The sequence below is a fragment of the Eptatretus burgeri genome, chromosome 4, assembly GCF_056783735.1.
Source record: "Eptatretus burgeri isolate ZD-2024b chromosome 4, Ebu_testis_v1, whole genome shotgun sequence".
NCBI classification, from domain to species: Eukaryota; Metazoa; Chordata; class Myxini; order Myxiniformes; family Myxinidae; genus Eptatretus; species Eptatretus burgeri.
In genome coordinates this window covers 77,721,794-77,742,120 of record NC_140964.1, presented here as the reverse complement: position 1 = coordinate 77,742,120, position 20,327 = coordinate 77,721,794, and the positions used below count along the sequence as shown (strand labels likewise).

Below are 20,327 nucleotides of genomic sequence, written 5' to 3'. Positions count from 1 at the left end.
TTGGAGGTACGTTGCACATAGGGTTCAAAGCACGTTACTCATAGGTTAGAAATAAGTTTCGGGTACGCTAAACATTACCTCGACGTGTTTCGACTTATGAGTAACTTACAAGTAACGTGCCTCGACGCGTCAGCGATCGCATAACGTGCCTCGACGTGTGTCCACGATCGTGTAACGTGCCTTGACGCGTGTCAACGATCGTGTAACGTGCCTACAACACGTTACTCATAGGTTATAAATAAGTTTCGGGTACGCTTATCATTACCTCGACATGTTTCGACTTATGAGTAACTTACAAGTAACGTGTCGACGACCGCATAACGTGCCTACAACTTATGGCCAGCGTCACGAAACGTGTGAGTCATACACTGGCATACGTCATAAAATTTCAAGCTTGTTAAAATTTGAGGACAACCGCAAAGTACAACGATGAAAGCCAGCATACTACGACGTATGGCAGTGTTTTTCAGCGTGCTCTTAATATTATCAAAACTTACCCATAACGTATTCAACGTGTGCCAGCGTTTTAAACAAAATGTTCATGTCGGCATATGCTGGCAAAATCGTCAAAGTGTGACAGGGCCTTTAACCAGAGCGAGAATTGCTTTGTAATGCATGTCCCCCACCGATGTGATATTTTCTCAGTTCAAAAAGGGAATAACTCTGTGAAAAATTGACGAAACGCCCTGAAACTCGAACTTTTTCTGTAAATAATCACAGCAAAGCCATGTACTATGTTTCAGTTGAATATGTTAAAGGGAATGGGAGAAAGTTTGAAAAACCCCAGGTGGGATGGACTAGACGGACGGACGGACAGACGGAGAGCAAACCTATAGTCCACTCCGAGGAAACTCTTTGGGGACTAATAAGACCAGATAGCCCTGGTCCCAAGGTGGTTTTATTAAGCTGCGTGTACTGCATATCCAAATGATGAGAATGTTTGCACAAAATGGACAAATTATAACATAATACATGATGGTATTGGATTGTTTGGTCACTGTAAAAACCCAACATCATTAGCCCATCTTGGACCTTTGTTTTTCTTTATACATGAGAAGGCTCATGGAAGAGCAAGAATGAGTTTTATTTTGTTTAATTTATGACTGAGAACCACCATTGCCTGAAGTCTCTGATCCTGCAGTTTTGTAAAGGAGAAATTGGAGGAGGAATGAGTTTCAAGGTTTGGCAATCATAAGGAAAACCCTTGTTTTCCCCATCCAGGAACAACTCGCTTAATTGCCCTTGTTCATTTAATTTTCCACACTATCAAAAAAGCTACACTACCTGCAATGACAAATCTTCATTATCTTTTGGTGAATGCCACCACGGTGAAGTGGTGCGGAATGTTTTGGTGGTTTCCTGGTGCATTTCAGTATGTTTTGATAAATCCTTTTCTAACTGTCCAAGCCTTTCCATGCAGCTGCTGGTTGTCTATCAATGGAGGAGCCATCTGGGCATTTGTGGCCCCTGCCCTTTGTGTCATCGCTGTGAGTTTTAACACCTCAATCAGACGAGAGTAATGAATACAGATACTGCAGAACTCAAAACAGCCTCCCTCTTCCTTCTTCTTCCCTCACTGCATCACCACCTGGTCCCAACTGTGTCTGTTGTACTCCCACACCTGCATTCCCTCCCTTTCGTGTCCTCTCACATCTGGTCACTGCACAATTGTTGAAAGTACAAACTAGTACGTGAAGTCAGGATGTCCTGTTATCTCAGTTCTGAGTTAATGTTTGGAAACCTTCTTTCCTAGGTGAACATAATCATTCTGATTGTAGTCACTCGCATAATCTCCCGCATCAGTTCAGAAAATTACAGTTCTCATGGAGAGCTTCGGTCTTTCCGGTAAGAACAACCTTCTCGACTCGCTTTGCCAGCTTCACCAAGTTATTTCCCACATCAGATGCATGTTAACAAATAAGATTAGCATACAAATATTTTCTGAACAGACCTCTTTTGTTGGAAAGTACAAACGAGCTGAGCCATCCAGATCCAGCCGAATGTTTCGCTCAAGAACACACTCTTAGATTGTGTTGTCAGGCTGGCGTCACATTCAACCGATGATGAACAGCTTGGTGGAGAACAATATTACAATTGAACTCTTTGCTATTAACGACCGTTTCAGGAATACATGCTGAGCATCAAATTTTCCTTGGAAGATGATTCACTCAATTTAAATGCACAAGGACAGGATGAATTTGTTAGCTTGTCTTTTTTTCCAGTGGGGCCTTCCACTTATCATGTGTACAAATATGGTGGAATTCCCACCTCACCTTCAACCATTCAACCACTTCCTCCACTCCTCCCACCCCCACGCTACACGCATGCCCCTTCTCTTCCCTAACTGCTTCCTCCTCCCAATTCTCGAACCTTCATTAACCCTTCCTTCCCTCCCACACTTTAACCCTTACATTCCCTTCCTTTTCTCCAACACGATTTTTCTCAATTTAGCACAAGGATGTATCAAACTTCACAACGGCTATGACACCGAGAGACCATGCAGCTCTACTTTCCCCCAAGAAATTAACTTTTTTTTTTTAAGGTATCCATCTCTCAGTTAAACCTACATTGGGGAGGGGGGTCAACAAATTTAACTCGAACTATGCTGACCTGTTAGAAGCATCGTGAAAAGGGCCAAACATACAACACTCATGTCAAACAAGCAAACATTCGACTTTGGACAAGATCACAACATATCTGTTCCATATGATGGGCATCGGTAGCCAGCCAGATACTCTTCCCCCATCTCCTAATTTTTGGGGAGAAAACATAAAAACAATACTCAGTAGTCATGTGACTGCATATCTCTTGAGTATGTACACAAGAGTGGAGGGGGGCAGTGAAGATCATATTGAGAAAAGCAAAAGCTATCAAACATAAGGGGGAGTGTGTGTGTGTGTGTGTGTGTGTGTGTGTGTGTGTGTGTGTGTGTGTGTGTGTGTGTGTGTGTGTGTGTGTGTGTGTGTGTGTGTGTGTGTGTGTGTGTGTGTGTGTGTGTGTGTATGTGTGTGTGTGTGTGTGTGTGTGTGTGTGAGATGTGGCAGGTGTTATAATGTTTGTTTCCACTTGCACTCAGCCTAACAGCCAAGGCAGTGGCCGTCCTGATGCCTATCTTGGGTATCTCGTGGCTGTTTGGAGTTCTTGCAGTCAATGAAAGCACCATCCTGTTCCAGTACTTGTTTGCCTTATTCAATTCAATGCAGGTGAGACTCTTTTCAGGTCATTCCATGGCCCAAATCAACGCTTACCTTTGTATGATGAACTTATACTGTAGGCGAATGCTGTCATATACAGATTGATTGGTGTAGATTATCAACTGTGTGTCAATTCACAAGTAATAGAAGTTTATTGAAAACATCAATAAACATGATATATACCGATGATATTGTCAACACATAAATATGTTCAATGACGAAATTGACATGAACCCAAAAAATTGTATGATAAATCATCACTACAAATGTCTTCATCTATCTCTAAATAAAACAAAACTGGATAGTGTGTGTATAAAAGTATCATCAAGTATTTAATACATACAATGTATTATAAAATATAATCAGACAAAAAAAAAATAGAATTAAGTTTTAAAAATTTAACTGAAGCATCAATACAATAGTATCTCATAAATACAACTCAGAACAAAACCCAAAACATGTAAAACTAGAACGGCACTCGGTAGAGTGCATACCTCCACCAGGCTGAACAGTTTACGTTTTGTATACAAATGATAGGTCGGATCTGAATCCAGACCTCAACCAAAATCGAATTGGCTTGTTCTTGTCACCTAACCAACTCATCGACAACTTTTTGAAATATTGTGCTCTGTATCTGTTTTAGCCCGATCACTCAATGATGAAGAATCACGAAAACAATTATCGGATCCAGATTCAGATCTTCACCAAAATGGAATCAATTTGTCCTTGTGACACAACCAACGTGTCCACCAAGTTTCATTCGAATCTGTCCACCACCTTTTGAGATATTGTGCGATATATCATTTACGGCCCGATCTCTCAACGGTGAAGAATCGCTTTTTAAAAACTCCAGTATCCGGATCCGAAGCCGGATCTTCATCAAAATATAATCAATTCATCCTTGTCACACACCCAACCTGTCAACCAAGTTTCGTCCGAATCCATCCACAACTTTTTGAGATATCCCTGCACACAAACAAACAAGAAAGACGTTATATATATATATATATATATATATATATATATATATATATATATATATATATATATATATATATATATATATATATATATATATCCTCAAGGAAGAGCACGATACTTACGTAATTTTGAAAGAAAACATTGACCATAAAAACAATTGGTGGTTGAAGTCAGTGACCTGATATGTGAAACCTCTTCAAATTTCAAGTGAATTGGATAAAAACTGAGGATTTTAGAAATCTCACCAAAGTTTTTACCTTTGGCCTATTTTGACCTTTTCGCCTAAGTTGACCTCAAAAATAATTGGTAGTTGAATTCTGTGACCTGATGTGCAAATCCTGTTCAAATTTCAAATCAATTGGATGAAAATTAATGATGTCAGAAACATGACAAAGTTGTTTTGACCTTTTCACCTCAACATCAAGAGCCTTCTTGCTTATGACCAACTTCACCATTTTGTTTAGTTTTGCGAAGATCGGTTTAAAAATGTGACCTGTAGGCGATTGACATACAAACAGACAGAATTACAAACCAGACCAACCAAAATACATTGAGTACTCGCGAATCTTCAATTTCACAAGTAGCAGACAAACAGACAGGGGTGAAAACATCACCGCCATCCAACGCAGATCACAGACGTAACAACACGAATGACCGCACTGTGGTCACAACCTGCAACACAAAAGATATATATTTTTTGTTTTTCACTTGACTCCCTCATCCTTGCTGTTGAATGTGCTATACAATTAATCTCTGATGGTCTTCATTGTTTGGACCAATATCAATGACTCGTCTGACAGACAGCTGGGTCTGGTTTCAGGAAATGAAAAATGTCAAGATTAGTGCTGAGAAGATAAGATAACACCTCGGCCCCTGCCTGTGATCATGTGTGTGAAAATGGTTTTGTTAGCAAATTAACACACATGAAGAGAAGATGGCATATGTCTGACCTGGCACGAGTTAAATGGTATGTGGGTTATATACCACAGAGAAATGTGGATCTTCAGATGTTCATAATAATGACATAACTTCGCCAGAAAACAACATCTGTCCAACCTCAAGAATGAACGTTCAAACTTGTCTCCCTCCTCTAAAACCTGATGGCATCTTGTCAAGTCTGCCTCTGATGAATGCTCCCCTTCCATCCCTTCCCTCTCTTCAAATGGCACCACAGCAAACTTGTTTTTCATTTTGTTTTTTTCTGATTTATATTCTTCTTCTTATTGAATCCATTGATTTATATTAATAAATTAACTTTTTTGGTCAATAATTTAATTCTATATTTCAAATTACAATATGCTTTCATACACACAGTGCACTGTACATCCACAGCCCACATGAATATGACACATACACTGTACATCCAATCTAATAATATACTTGCATACATACGTATACATTGTACGGTGAACGTCCACACACCTCACTGCATGTACACACAGCCCACATGCATACAACAATACTGTATACAGATAGTTGACCAAACCAGAGTGGTCTCAAAGCCACCCAATGCTTACCTGTTTATACATTTATCGTTTTTAAAAGACGAGTCAAATAATATTTTTTATAAAGCATTGCAGTGAAGTCTGATCCAAATAATTTTAAAGCAATATATGTATTTGTATATTGTAATTGGTAATCAAAAATAGTGTGGTCGATCAAAACATTCGAAAGGAAACTAGAAGGATGCAAAAATATCATTAATACAATGCTGAAAATGGAAAGTGACATCCAGAGAGCAGATCATGTTACAGTGGCAGCATTATTAATGGACTAGTACATGCCCGTAGGTGAGTACCAGTATGTGCAGGCTCTCTCTCTCTCTCTCTCTCTCAAACCTTGAAAAGGCACATCCGCGGGTCCCCAGCAATATTCCTGGCAAGTTTCAATCGTGCAAAAGAAATAATAAATAAATAAATAAACATTAATTGTGATGTCATAGCACCGTGTCCTGTCATTGGTCGACAAATAAATGGCCAAAACTTGGGAACCGCTTGTCCAGTCGATATCAAACCTCAAAAAGGCACATCCACGGGTCCCCGGCAATATTCCTGGCAAGTTTCAATAAGATCGGACCAGTGGTCGTCGAGAAACGGCGGTCGCAGACAGACAGACAGACAAACAGACAAACAGACAGACACACACACAGAGATTGCTGGAATTATAGATAGATAAGTCGTACTACCATGCAGTATCATTTTTAGTTCGCTTGTTCGAAGAACAGAGAGCTACAGCAATACCCCCGGCGTGAGCATCAGCGTGAAAATGTTAAAGTTTTTGGTGCAAGTTATTTTTTGCTTTCTAATGTTTTTATCTACCAGACTTTTTTATACACCCGATATATATATATATATATATATATATATATATATATATATATATATATATATATATATATATATATATATATATATATATATATTGGGGCGTATTATGCGATACCGGTCGTCCGTCCGTCTGTCCGTTCCTGTCCGCACTCTAACTCCCAAAGTTTTCAACTTTCACGTTTCATATTTGGTACATGTGGAGATGGTGTGTCACGACATACGTTCGTCATCTAAAGTGGTTGCCATGGCAACCAGGATGCTGTTTTCCATCCGTTCCTGTCCGCACTCTCCCAAAGTTTTCAACTTTCACGTTTCATATTTGGTACATAGGTACAGACTGTGGAGACGGTGTGTCGCGACATACGTTCGTCATCTAAAGTGGTTGCCATGGCAACCAGGATGCTGTTTTCCATGTAGTAGCACAATTCTGTATATACCTTGTTCGGGCGTATATTGTGCTTACTTGCGCTCTTGTTACTGATTACAATATACAAATACATATATTGCTTTAAAATTAATTGGATCAGACTTCACTGCAATGCTTTATAAAAAAAATATTAATTATTACACGAGTCTTTTAAAAACGATAAATGTATAAACAGGCGAGCATTGGGTGGCTTTGACACCAACTCTGGTTATTTGTAATTATGATGGCATCACAATTATAACAGTGCATGTGCAATGGTATTTATCAACATTATGCAATAATACATTACCGACTTGCCTTGCCATGAGAAATGCATCTAAAAGAAAAAGTAATATGTACTGTTTTGACTTCACAAATATTGACTGAAAAAGGTGCACCAACAAAATTTATTTCATTTGGACTTCATTACATCCCCAGTACACATATTAAATGAATGGCAAGCGTCTTGGATAAACAGGTGAGCATTGGGTGGCTTTGACACCATCTTAGGTTGAAATTTAAAATCATTTGTTAATTTCAACTTCACTACACCAATAGTATACCCCAAAGGAACCTCCATGCCAAATATCAGCATCCTAGTACTCATATTGAATGAATGGCAAGCTTCGAAATAACTTGCACCAAAAACTTTAACGTTGATGTGCGACAAAAAAGTTAAGTTCAAAACAGGTCAAAAATTTTAAACATTTGAAATTATTTAATTTCAACTTCAATACATCAATAATATACCCCAAAGCAACATCCATGCCAAATATCAGCATCCTAGTACACATATTAAATGAATGGCAAGCTTCTAAATAACTTGCACCAAAAACTTTGACATTTTCACGCTCACGCTGGGGGTATCACTATAGCTCTCTGTTCTTCGAACAGGCGAGCTAAAAATAGTGTGGTAGATAAAAACATTAGAAAGGAAATAACTTGCACCAAAAATTTTAACATTTTCACACTCACGCTGACGCTCAAAGACTAGTCTAATAATATTTTTTATAAAGCATTGCAATGAAGTCTGATCCAAATAATTTTAAAGATATATATATATATATATATATATATATATATATATATATATATATATATATATATATTGTAATCAGTAACCAGAGTTGGTGTCATAGCCACCCAATGCTCGCCTGTTTATACATTTTTCGTTTTTAAAAGACTATTCTAATAATTAATATTTTTTATAAAGCATTGCAGTGAAGTCTGATACAAAAATATTTAAAGCAATACATGTATTTGTATATTGTAATCAGTAACAAGAGCGCAAGTGAGCACAATATACGCCCGAACAAGAAGGTATATACAGAATTGTGCTTCTACATGGAAAACAGCATCCTGGTTGCCATGGCAACCACTTTGGATGACGAACGTATGTCGCGACACAAGATCTCCACAGTCTGTTCCTATGTACCAAATATGAAACGTGACGGTTGAAAACTTTGGGAGTTAGATTGCGGACAGGAACGGACAGACAGACAGACAGACGACCGGTATCACATAATATGTCCAGATATATGTGTATATACATATATATATATATATATATATATATATATATATATATATATATATATATATATATATATATATATATATATATATATATATATATATATATATATATATATCGGGTGTATAAAAAAATAGTGGTAGATAAAAACATAAGAAAGGAAAAAATAACTTGCACCAAAAACTTTAACATTTTCACGCTCACGCTGACCCTCACGCCAGAGATATCGCTATCGCTCTCTGTTCTTCGAAGAGGCGAGCTAAAAAATAGTGGTAGATAAAAACATTAGAAAGGAAAAAACTTGCACCAAAAACTTTAACATTTTCATGCTCACGCTGATGCTGACGCTCAAAGACTAGTTTAATAATATTTTTTATAAAGCATTGCAGTGAAGTCTGATCTAAAGGCCCAGTCACACCTTGACGTTTTAGCCAGGAATGGCAACGTATAAAAATGCACGTAAAACGTTGGTGTACGCTGAAGTTTTGCAGTTTTTAAAAAAGTTTTGGTCGTATTCATAACGTGTTGGTCGTATGCATAACATATTATTAACGGGCACAGAACGTTTCGTTGTGTTAAAGATAACTTATACCAACGAATGCTTGGCCTGTTGTCGGCGTTCACAACCTATGCCCAACGATAGTTTAACTTAGTCATAGTGCGCTGCACGTATCGCCGATGAACTCGTGGCGTTCTCTGTTAAAAAGCTGCCGCTCGCCGATTTATATCATAACCTCCTGAGAATTGGAAGTGTCAACATCGCAGTCACACCTTGACGATTTTGCCAGCATATGCCGACCTATGAAAAATGTGTCTAAAACGCTGGGACACGTCGAATACGGTATGGGTAAGTTGTGTATACGTAGCAGCATGATGAAAAACAATCAAGTACGCTGGCATATTACGTGGTACGTCTAGTACGTCGTGAAATTTCAAGCATGCTGAAAATTTTACGACGTACTCGACGTATGGCTCACAAGTTCCGCATACGCTGGCATAAGTTCTCGGCACGCTCCGCAATCGTTTACACACGTCGGCCACACGTTACTTGTAAGTTACTCATAAGTCGAAACACGTCGAGGTAATGGTTAGCATACCCTAAACTTAATTTTTAACCTACGAGTAACGTGCTTTGAACCTATTAGTAGTGTGCTTTGAACCTATGTTTAACGTATCTCAAACACACATTGGCGTATGTAGACGAATTTGATTGATGTCTTCCGGACGACCACAGAACTTACAGCTACCGTATAATGGCGTATTGGCAGCGTTTTGGGGGAATTGTTATATATACACAAATGGGCTTCACAAGAGGAACCCGTCAGTGTTCCAGACTCCATGTTGAGTAGATGTCAATGTCACTAGCAGTGGCAGTAGCAGTAGCAGTAGTAGTTCGAGAGAATTTAATGATGTCGATGTTATTAGTAATAGTAGTCGTAGTTCGAGAGAATTTAGTGATGTCGATGTTAGTAGTAGTAGTAGTAGTTCGAGAGAATTTAGTGATGTCGATGTTGGTAGTAGTAGTAGTAGTTCGAGAGAATTTAGTGATGTCGATGTTAGTAGTAGTAGTAGTAGTCCGAGAGAATTTAGTGATGTCTATGTTAGTAGTAGTAGTAGCAGTAGTTCGAGAGAATTGTGATGTCGATGTTGGTAGTAGAAGTAGTAGTAGTAGTTCGAGAGAATTTGATGTCGATGTTATTAGTAGTAGTCGTAGTAGTAGTCGTAGTTCAAGAGAATTTAGTGATGTCGATGTTGGTAGTAGTCATAGTAGTGGTAGTAGTAGTAGTACTTTCAAGTAACGTGTTGCAAAGTGTGAACAACGTTCGTGTAGCGTGCTTACAAAACGTTACTCATCAGTGAGAAATAAGTTTCGGGTACGCTAACATTACCTCCACGTGTTTCGACTTATGAGTAACTTACAAGTAATGTGTTTCAACGTGTGTCAACGATCGCATAACGGGCCTACAACTTATGGCCAGCGTAGCGGAACGTGCGAGTCATACGCCGGCATACGTCGTAAAATTTCAACATGAAAAAATTTGAGGAAAACCCAAAAGTTCAACGTTTAAAGCCAGCGTACTACCACTTATGGCAGTGTTTTTCAGCGTGGTCTTAACATATACAAAATGTACCCATAACGTATTCGACGTGTACCAGCGTTTTTCACAAATTTTCCAAAAATCGGCATAAGCTGGCTAAAACGTCAAGGTGTGACTGGGCCTTAAATAATTTTAAAGCAATATATGTATTTGTATATTGTAATCAGAAAAACATAGTGTGGTAGATAAAAATATTAGAAAGGAAATAACGTGCACCAAAAACTTTAACATTTTCACGCTGACGCTCACGCAGGGGGTATCGCTATAGCGCTCTGTTCTTCGAACAGGCGAGCTAAAAATGTAAATACCTGGCTAAATGAGGGGCACCAAGTATAGTGAAAGCAATGGCTTCCACACAGGTGTGGCCCATATGATAATTAAGAAAATAACATCCCAGCATGATTTGGGTCATGTATAAAAATGCTGCACAGGCCTGGTAGCCTATAATTATGGCTAGCACAGCTGCAAGAGATCTCAGTGACTTTGAAAGAGGGGTGATTGTTGAGGCGCATTTGGCAGGAGCTTCAATGAGAAAGACAGCTCATGTTGCTGACATTTCATGAGCAGCGGTGTCTCAGGTGGCGTTGGCATGGAACTCCAAGAGAAAGACATCAGCAGCAAAGGGCAACAGTGGGCAGAAGCACATACTCCAGGATTGTGATATCCGTGCATTAATTTGAAATGCAAATCAAAGCAGGCACGGAACTGTAAATTGATTGACTAAATTTCAACATGGGGCACGAGCATCCAGTTTCATCAAAAACGGTCCACTGAGAACTCCAAAGAGTGGGACATCATAGTCTGGTTGCAGTGTACAAACCACTCTTCACACCTGGCAATGCATGTTTGTGAGTCCAGTGGTGCAAAGAGCACAAGCAATGGACGACCAAGCAGTGGAGAAATGTGATGTGGTCAGATGAAGCATCCTTCACCATGTCCTTGGCATATGGATGAGTGCACCTGTGGTGCGAACCTAAAGATCAACCCTGAATGCTTGGTGCCACCAGTGAAGGGTTCTGGTGGTTCTGCAATGTTGTGGGGTGCATTTTCCTGTCATTCCATGAGAAGACAAGGTCAATGCCAATCACTACTTCATGGTGCTGAGTGATCATCCTCGCCCCGTGCTGCAGCATTTCTTTCCTGCTGGGAGGGGTTTCTTCTAGGATGGCAATGCCCCCATCCACAGAGCACATGTGGTCATGTATTGGCGTGATGAGCACTACACTGATGTTACCCACATGTCATGGCCTTCTCAGTCACCAGATCTGAACTTAATCGAGCAGTTATGGGATATTCTGGAATGACGTCTGAGACTGCATTCTCCACCTCCATCAAACGGTGTGAGTTGATTGACTTTCTTGTGGAAGAATGGTGCCGCATCCTTCCTGCATAATTCCAGACACTGCTGGACTCTATACCATGGTGCATACCGGCCATGCTGGCTGCACGTGGTGGCTCAACTCCCCATTAGGTGACTTTACAATCATGTAAAGTACAGTGTTGGCAAGCTTTATTGTCAGGTCAGGCCAGATTAAATCTGTGACTTGCTACAAATACCATGTAAACCTGTACTAACCTGTTTCATGATCAGGTTGTCGGTGACTACACCGTCTCCCCTACCGAGTTTCCTGGTGAGGAGGGTGTTTGGATGTGGACACCCAGCAGTATTAAAAACAAAACCTGTCAAAGGGCGGAGGAGCTCCTTGTGAGCCAACGGCCATCCATATCTGGTACCCAACTATGTCTGCAGATGTCCTCCTGCAGTTGGGTTACTTTTTTTTTGGAGGTTGGTGCCAGAATATGCACTCTGGCCACCATAAAACACTTCATTTCGCAAAACCCACAAAACGCAAATAAAACTGAAAACCCACTCCATGGGAGTACCTACTGTGCCACTGCCCTTTGCAGGGCAGCTCGCCGGATGATGGGATTGGGGCAAAGCCTCTGGGACCCCCATTCCTTGATGATAGGAGAAAAAGCATGGGGTAAATGTCCTGGTTCAGATTGCGGTGCTGTGTGGCGGAGTGGTGCTCAGGTGTAGTCCACCAAACGGTGGTCTTCTTGAGTTGACCTGAGGCGGTCCCTTCAGGAGGGTGCCTGGAATGTCCTATCCGTAAGAGAGGATGATCACCTGTCTCTATTATCATTTAATTCCAGCATTTGAACATCAGTATTGCAGCACTCTAAGGTTCAGAGACCGGATAGTGGTGAGATCATGGTGGGTGGTTACAACCACTATTGGTCTGGTCACTCTGATGGTTACCATGCCCAAGGAGTTGCTGTGGCTGTGTCCAAGAAGCTGACTCCAATGATAATTGAGATGACATCAGTTAACGAGCTTAATATGAGATGAAGGATTCGTCACTCCTTGGGTGTCATTTCGCTGGTCTCTGTTCTGCTCCAACTGAGGTGAGTGATCTCATTGAAGGACGCATTCTTTGCCGCGCTCGAGTCTGTGGTTGATCATTGCCTCAGGCAAGATACTTTTCTCAGCTTGGGGGATTTCATTGCATTGACTGGAACTGATAAGGATGGTTATGAGGCATGTGTTGGTCCCCATGGGTCTGGAAATGTGAACCAGAATAGCACTAAGTTCCTTGACTTTGCAAGAAGCCATGGACTTGGTGTGGCCTGTTTATGGTTTTAGTTCCCACAGGCTCAGCGCTGGACTTGGTATTCCAATGCTGGCGGTGTGGCAAGGGAGACTGACCATGTGCTCGTTGATGGTCGCTGGAAGATTATTCAGAACTGCAGGGTCTACCAGAGTGCTCAGTTCCTCAATTCCGACCACAGGTTGTGGTTGCAACTCTGAAGTTGCAGCTTAAATCCGGGAGAATGGTACTATCTCAGCCGAGGCTGGATGTTGGCAAGCTCAAGGACGAGAGGGTAGCTGAGGAGTTTGCGAACAGGCTGAGTGGGATTTGGGGGGGGGGGGGTCTGGGTGCTTTGGGGAATCCTGAAGAGTTGTGGAGTGCCTTCAGGACCACAATCCTTGATGTTGCCCATGGAGGTCTTGGAACTCACCGTCGGGCGAAGAATAATTTTGTCTCTCAAGGGACACTGGATACCATTGAGCAGAGTCACAGGGCCAGGCTTAATGGCAGAGTTGAGCTGTTCAGTGAGTTGAAGCATAAAACTGTACATGCACCGAGGGTGGACAAGGAGGTCTATGGGTAAGGATTCTGAGGGGCAGAGCATCATCTGTGGTCAAGTGATTCTCGTCCTCCTTACAAGGGAATTTGTACATTGCGTTCCTCCAAGCCTGTCCCCCCCGATGTACTACATTTAGAGCGGAAGGTGGTGGGCTCTTGACAGAGGAGTCGGAACTGAAGGCCCACTAGGCCAGTTACTTTGAGTGGCTGTACTAGGCTGACCCACCAGCTGTTGAATTGCATGTCAGCGGTGTTATTATCCCTATTGCTGACCCTCTAATCAACTGTGATCCATCTTCGTTTGTGGAAAAACAGGCTCTGGTGAACCGGTTGAAATGGGTGTTGAGGTCATGGAGAGATTCACTTACCTTGGCAGTGATATTCATGTCTCCACTGGCTGCAACCTGGAGATCAATAGACGTCTGAGTTGGGCGTGGGGAAGCATGGATTCACTGGATCATGGGCTGTGGCATTGTCAGTACCTGTGCAGGACGATGAAAGTCTGAGTCTTCAGATCCTTGGTGGTTCCAGTCTTGCTCTACAGATGTGAGACTTGAACTCTAACCAGGGATCTGAGATGGAGACTTCACTCCTTCGGTACCAGGTCTCTTCGGAGAATCTTTGGCTACCGCTTTGGCTACTGACAGAAAGTGGACGCAGCGACACACTTCTCCGGCTCCCATACATATGAAACATAGTGAAACATACGAGTGAAAGTGTTGGCATGCTCCCATACCTGACCTAACCAAACATTGGTGTTTCCATTTTTATCTACTTCCTCTACATCCAAGCTATCAATATACTTGCATACATGCATATACACTGTCCATCCACATGCATGTAATGTACATCCAAGCTAACAATGTTTCTCACACACTCTCCTCCCCCTCTCCTTCCCATACCACACCCCAACCCTCACATAAGAAAACGCACTAAATTTAACCACATCCTATTTTATTTCGGTCCATGAACATTACACCATACTGTATTCATTAAGACATTGATTATTAAAATGAAATTGTACTCTTTTGATATCATGCTGTCGTATATTAATCAACGTTATATTGGTGATTATTCCTTAACTAAATTAAATGGTTATTATATATATATTTTTAATTTCAGGTGAGTCCCCAACCCCTCATTCCTAGTGAAGTCCTATGCCACAGGATTACATGGAATTTTTCCAACCCCTGATGTTAGGGCTATCTAACATACACAAACACTATACATTATATTATAAATTCAAAATATGATTTTTATTATTTCACTCTTTTGTTTTATTAATTCCACTATTTCCTCCATCAGGGTGTTTTCATCTTCCTCTTTCACTGCCTCCTGAACTCAGAGGTGAAATCACTCAAACGTTTATGAGAAAACATCGGTGTTTGTTAAAAAAAAAAAAACAAAAAAAAAAAACGGTTGAGGTTAAACGAAGTGTTGAGGAGTGTTATGAACTAAGGGTTGTAGCATCATGAGTGTAAACCATGTTTTTCAGTTAAAAAAAGAAAATTAAGACATGTTTATTGTTTTGCTGTGTTGCCTCTGGAGGTAAATCTTGTCTGTCTGCACACTCAAGTGTTATTGTCTGAAAATGACTTCAGCATGTTTATGACCTGGTGACTAGTTGGCTTCCAGTGAAAATATCTGAGGTCACGTCAGCTCTTCGAAATGGAAACCCATTCAAGGACTGACTCAGGAGAGTATTTTGGGATTTGTCCCCTTGATTGTCTGATTACAGATAAAATGCCCATACAAGACTGGTGTCTTAACTGTGCAGGGATGAAACAAGCTAAACTACATTTCACCCAGATTGTGCAGGAAGGTGATAACTATAATTCACCCGTTGGCTTGTAGGCATTGAAATTGCATCTTTTCAGATAAAAGGAGAGATTTGGTGAACCAATTTGTTGGTTGTTGGTGTTGGTTCTGCAATTTGTGTACAAATTGGTTGTGCTGTAATTGTGCGGGTTGCCTAATCGTCTGAATTCGTTGTGGGTTTTGGAAAGCATCTTTGATGGATAGATCGTGGTGCTTGGACGTGCCGGGGGTCGATTGGGTGGAACTACGCCATCAGGTGGAGATCTATTTGACCCTTTGAAGCCATTCTTGGTAGTGGGACGATCTTCCGGCTGTTTATGACCCATGACTCCAGAGTACAGCGAGACTGAACCTTGCTCTCGATCTACTTTTCTTCTGTTCTCTCATCATGGGGGTTCAACCCCCAGAAGAGACACTGAAAATTGGGACCATTGTCTTTTTGTGTCCTCACCTTTTCCCTCTGTTTGTGGTTCATTTATATTTTACATTTCAATACAATTGCTGGATTAGAATTGTATTTAGAAAATTTAATCTTTGTTGTATTTCTGCCCAGGGTGAGTCTGAACAATTGATATGTATGAAGCTTGTCCTGAAACTTGATAACTTCCTCATGATTATTCTTCCATTGAATTGAGGACCTTCCGTTTGAATGTGTTTCTGACACAATCTGTCGTGATATCGGGTTAGTCAATATGTTCACAATACCTCCCTCACTCATGTTTAGGCATTTTATGTAATTAATCCAAAATTTATATTTTGTAAAACTGGTTTTCCTCTAGGTTTCTTTAATTTGTTCATTTGTGCATGCTTTTTGAAGTCAGAACAAGCATTATCAATCATTCTGAAGACTAGGTCACAGCGAGCTCAACCTTTGAACTATTTTGGTACGAGTAATGTGAAGGATGAGTGGAGGGTTTTTTTTTATTATTATTCTTGTATACAGAGTCGAGGTTCGTGGAAGAGCCAGAACACTCAACATAATGTAACAGAACAAAGGGAACAGTGGAGAGAGGAGGGAAACACCAACAGCAGGGTTGAAGGATTAAGTAGAGGGAGACTTGGACAAACAATGGGTGTGGGGAGGAATGATGGGTAGGGGAGGATGCATGGGGTGGACAAGATGGGCACAGGAGCAAACTCTCAGGAAGGAAAAAAAACTTGATATTTGGAAGGAAGTGGGCCTGGGGTTTTCAGGGGGAGGGTTAATGGTTAATGGGGCAGAAAATATTATGTTTGGGATCGGGGATGATCTGCAATGGTGGTGAACAGCTGGCTTGAAGAGCTGGAGCGAAGAATGAGATTGAAGAGAATGTGGAAGTTGGTTCCACAGGCAGGGAAAAAGAAGTAAGAAATGAGTGAAGGTGAGCAGTGAGCCTGGATTTGGGGCATTTGAGAAGGAGAGGGTTATTGGCAGACCATGTGTCCCCTGCAGAAAACTATGGGGTGAGGGAACAAAGCAAAGAAAGAGCAGAGGGTTCAAGACCAGAAAGGAGGTGGTAGAAGACAGAGACCATCGACCTGTCTGTACTGGGAAAGTGATAGGTCCATAGACTCAGCTTCATTGTGGGAGATCCCAATAATGTTGAAGGCCTTGGTTTCCATGGCATCGAGCTGAGCAAGATGTGAGGCAGAGGAGCCAGCTGAGAGGGGAGAGCAGTACTCCATGAAGCTGCGGATGAAGGCTTTGTAGGTGGATGAGGAGTTTAGGTGTGCCAAGGAAGGATTTTGTGTGACTGAGGATGTCCAGTCGGCAACTGGCTTTGGAGACCAACTTTGAAAGGTGATTTGCCCAATGAAGATCATGGCTAATAGTGAGACCCAGGAGTTTGAGTGACTGAACTTCCTCAAGAGGATTGTTAAGAAAGTAGATAGGAGGGTTTGTCATATGGTCCTTTTGGAGAGAGAGACAGAGACAGAGACAGAGACAGAGACAGAGACAGAGACAGAGACAGACAGTCAGTGGGAGAGAGAGAGAAAGAGAGAGAGAGACAGAGAGAGAGAGAGAGACAGAGAGAGACAGAGACAGAGACAGAGACAGACAGAGAGTGAGGGTGTGAGATTTGTGAGGATTGAAAGACATATTCCAAGTGTTTAACCAGCTGTGATGTTTTTTTAAGGTCCAAAGAGAGGGAAGAGGCTGCAGCCTGCCTGTCTGAAGGATGAGAGATGTCACAACAGAGTGTGGAGTCATCAGCAAATAGATAAAGAGGATTTTCCAGAAAGTCAGAGAGATCATTGATGAAGATCAGGAATAGCACGGGGCCCAGAACACTGTTTTGGGGCACTCCAGCTTTTACAGAGAGAGAAGATGAAAGGATTCCATTAAGAGCTACACATTGGCTACAAGAGTCAAAGAAGTCAGTGAGCCATGTGTAGATTTGGGCTTGGACGCCATAGGCGTAGAGTTTTCAGAGCATGGCAGGATGCCAGACTCGAGCTATGTCCAGAGAAACAGCCATGATCTCGTGTCTGCCATTGAGGGCCTCCATCCATTGCTGGTTGAGTAGAAGTAGCATGCCCAAGGTAGAGTGACCTGAGATGAGGCTGTTGGAGAAAAGGAAGAATTTCACATCAACCGCAATGATGGATTCCATGACCTTGCTGATGAATGGAAGTAAGTCATAATAATTGGAGGTAAGAAGGGTTTGACCCTTACATCGTAATAATTGCAGAAAATACAGCTTTAGTCCAATGCAATCGTACGATGTGGACCACATCATGACTCGTTGCACATCTTATTAAATAAATTAAGGACTAAGGTTGTGATGCCACTCATGCTACAGGCATAAATTCAAACTGAATTTGTGTCTTCACAGTGAGTAACCTATTGGCTGCACCCTTGCTAGGTCCGCGCAGCCTTCAAGCACAAAACTAAAGTATGGAGTCTTAGTAGCAGCATGGTGAGACCCCTGCGCCACATGCACTCTGATGTGGTAAGTACCTCTTCATCAGCACCGACAAGTGCTCACACTTGTTGCCAATTGCACAGTCTGCATGCACTTGCTTCAAGAACTTCTTGCCTCTTCTTTATCTATAACTATAACCTTTCATTGGAGCCTCAGTAGGATCCACATCCAAAAGCTGTCTTTCCATGTTATATCATTTAAGTGATCTGATTTCCCTCTCACTCGCAGGGAATTGGTAAGTGCAATGGGTTGCGGAATTCACCAATGGAGAGCCGCCTGACGCCAGTGCTGGGGCGGAGGCCCGAACCTTTTTCACACTGAGTTGAATCCAGGAATGACATTCAATTCTTCAAAAGATCTGACTTGTAAATCCTTGTCTTTATACACCATGTTGACGGTTATTTGGATAGGCACTCTCGAGCCAACACAGACCTTACGGACTTGGTGCCTGCAGCACTGACCTTGATGCTATGCGGTGAAGAACTCTGGGCAAAGACCATTCTCTTTCACATTGTAGTGGCATCAGAGATGTTTCATTAAATCACACAACAAACCATCTCATCTCGTACCACCTACAGTTTTGCCTCAAAAACGAACCGCTAGTCTAAAAGCCTCACCTTTTTGTGCTCAAATCCCACTGAAATTGTGACTCGTCATACGTGAACTCGACCTCACACCCTATTGTTGTCATTGAGGTGACTAGCTTTGGCTTCTGAACATTTCTGTTAACCATCATTTCCTCACCTGGGATTTTATACAAGTGCTGCGAAATCATTGATGTGGATCCTCTTTTTGTTTGCTCTCCTTTATACACGTGTTCTTTTCTGTCCGTGTTGTACTTTATTATTATTTCTTTTATTGACGCACTTTATTCTTTTTAGCATGTAACTTCCTGTTAATGATCATTTTCACTTGCTTGTCAGTTTATTGAATGCACATTCACAATATTATCCAATGCACATTCACAATACTAGCACACTTACATTTGAGGTGTTTCGTGTGGACTTGACTCCTGACCCGATGATAAACTTCCTTCCTCAACTAGGTCTGGAGATGATGGACGCCATCGGGTCAATTTACCCAAGGACATGCCAACATTGTGACCAAACGATCTTCCAGATCACGGGACAGATGATTATGATGAATCATAATAATGAATATGCTGTTATATGCCAATGCTCCACAATTAGCTTTGATTTTGTAAGTTAAAAAGCTTCAATTAAGCTTTCATTTTGATTGGTGATGCTTGTTTAACCTAGGATACACCAAATGAATGAATAACAAAATGATGTTAATGGCTGGTGCCAAAATGAGTTGCCAGGATAGTCAAGCTGTGCACATTCGCTTCTGAACTATTTAGCCTGGGTTCGAATTCCGAACCGGTTATATAAGCTTCCATCCTGGTGTTTTGTATGCAGGCCATTGGGTGGACGTTAAGCTGGAGGACCCGTATGTCAGTGCTGGTTGTTGGTACTTGGTGGACGTTAAATATCCCAGGGAGTGTTTTTAGTGAAGAGTAGGCGGGTTATCCTCAATTCCTCGACCTACTGAACAAATTACAAATCCCTGTTCAACTCGGCTCTAGTCGAACAGCTGGCCTGGCCAGCCGGTTGGTGAAAGACTTGGACCATAATCGTCCCCCCCCCCCGACCAACCCCAGTGTGGGAATAATTGGGGAAGAAGAAGAAGAAGAAGAAGAGGAAGAAGAAGAGGAAGAAGAAGAAGAAGAATTGATGGGGTTTCTCTATGCCCTGAAAATTTCAGAGTTGAAGGCTAAAGGGAACAGACTTCATGTCCATTTATAGTAAATTTTGAATATAAATGGAACGTTTTTTGAACACCTACTCATTACGGGAAAGCTGGAATTAGAATGTTTTGGAAAAGGAACACTAAATTTGGGTTTTAAAAAA

At 41.4% G+C, this 20,327-nt stretch overlaps 1 protein-coding gene across 4 annotated transcripts in view; it reads left to right on the top strand.

Moving 5' to 3' along the window:
- ADGRD1 (adhesion G protein-coupled receptor D1) overlaps positions 1 to 20,057 on the top strand; it is a 141,572-nt gene extending 121,515 nt beyond the window's left edge. For all 4 annotated transcript variants that reach the window (XM_085878832.1, XM_085878830.1, XM_085878831.1 and 1 more), the window contains 6 exons: positions 1,421 to 1,487; positions 1,754 to 1,845; positions 3,077 to 3,203; positions 14,999 to 15,040; positions 18,358 to 18,444; positions 18,646 to 20,057. In XM_085878832.1, the coding sequence (XP_085734958.1) occupies positions 1,421 to 1,487; positions 1,754 to 1,845; positions 3,077 to 3,203; positions 14,999 to 15,040; positions 18,358 to 18,444; positions 18,646 to 18,738 (508 nt within the window). In that variant the 3' untranslated portion in view covers positions 18,739 to 20,057. The remainder of the gene's footprint in view (positions 1 to 1,420; positions 1,488 to 1,753; positions 1,846 to 3,076; positions 3,204 to 14,998; positions 15,041 to 18,357; positions 18,445 to 18,645) is intronic.
- Positions 20,058 to 20,327: the final 270 nt, after the last annotated feature.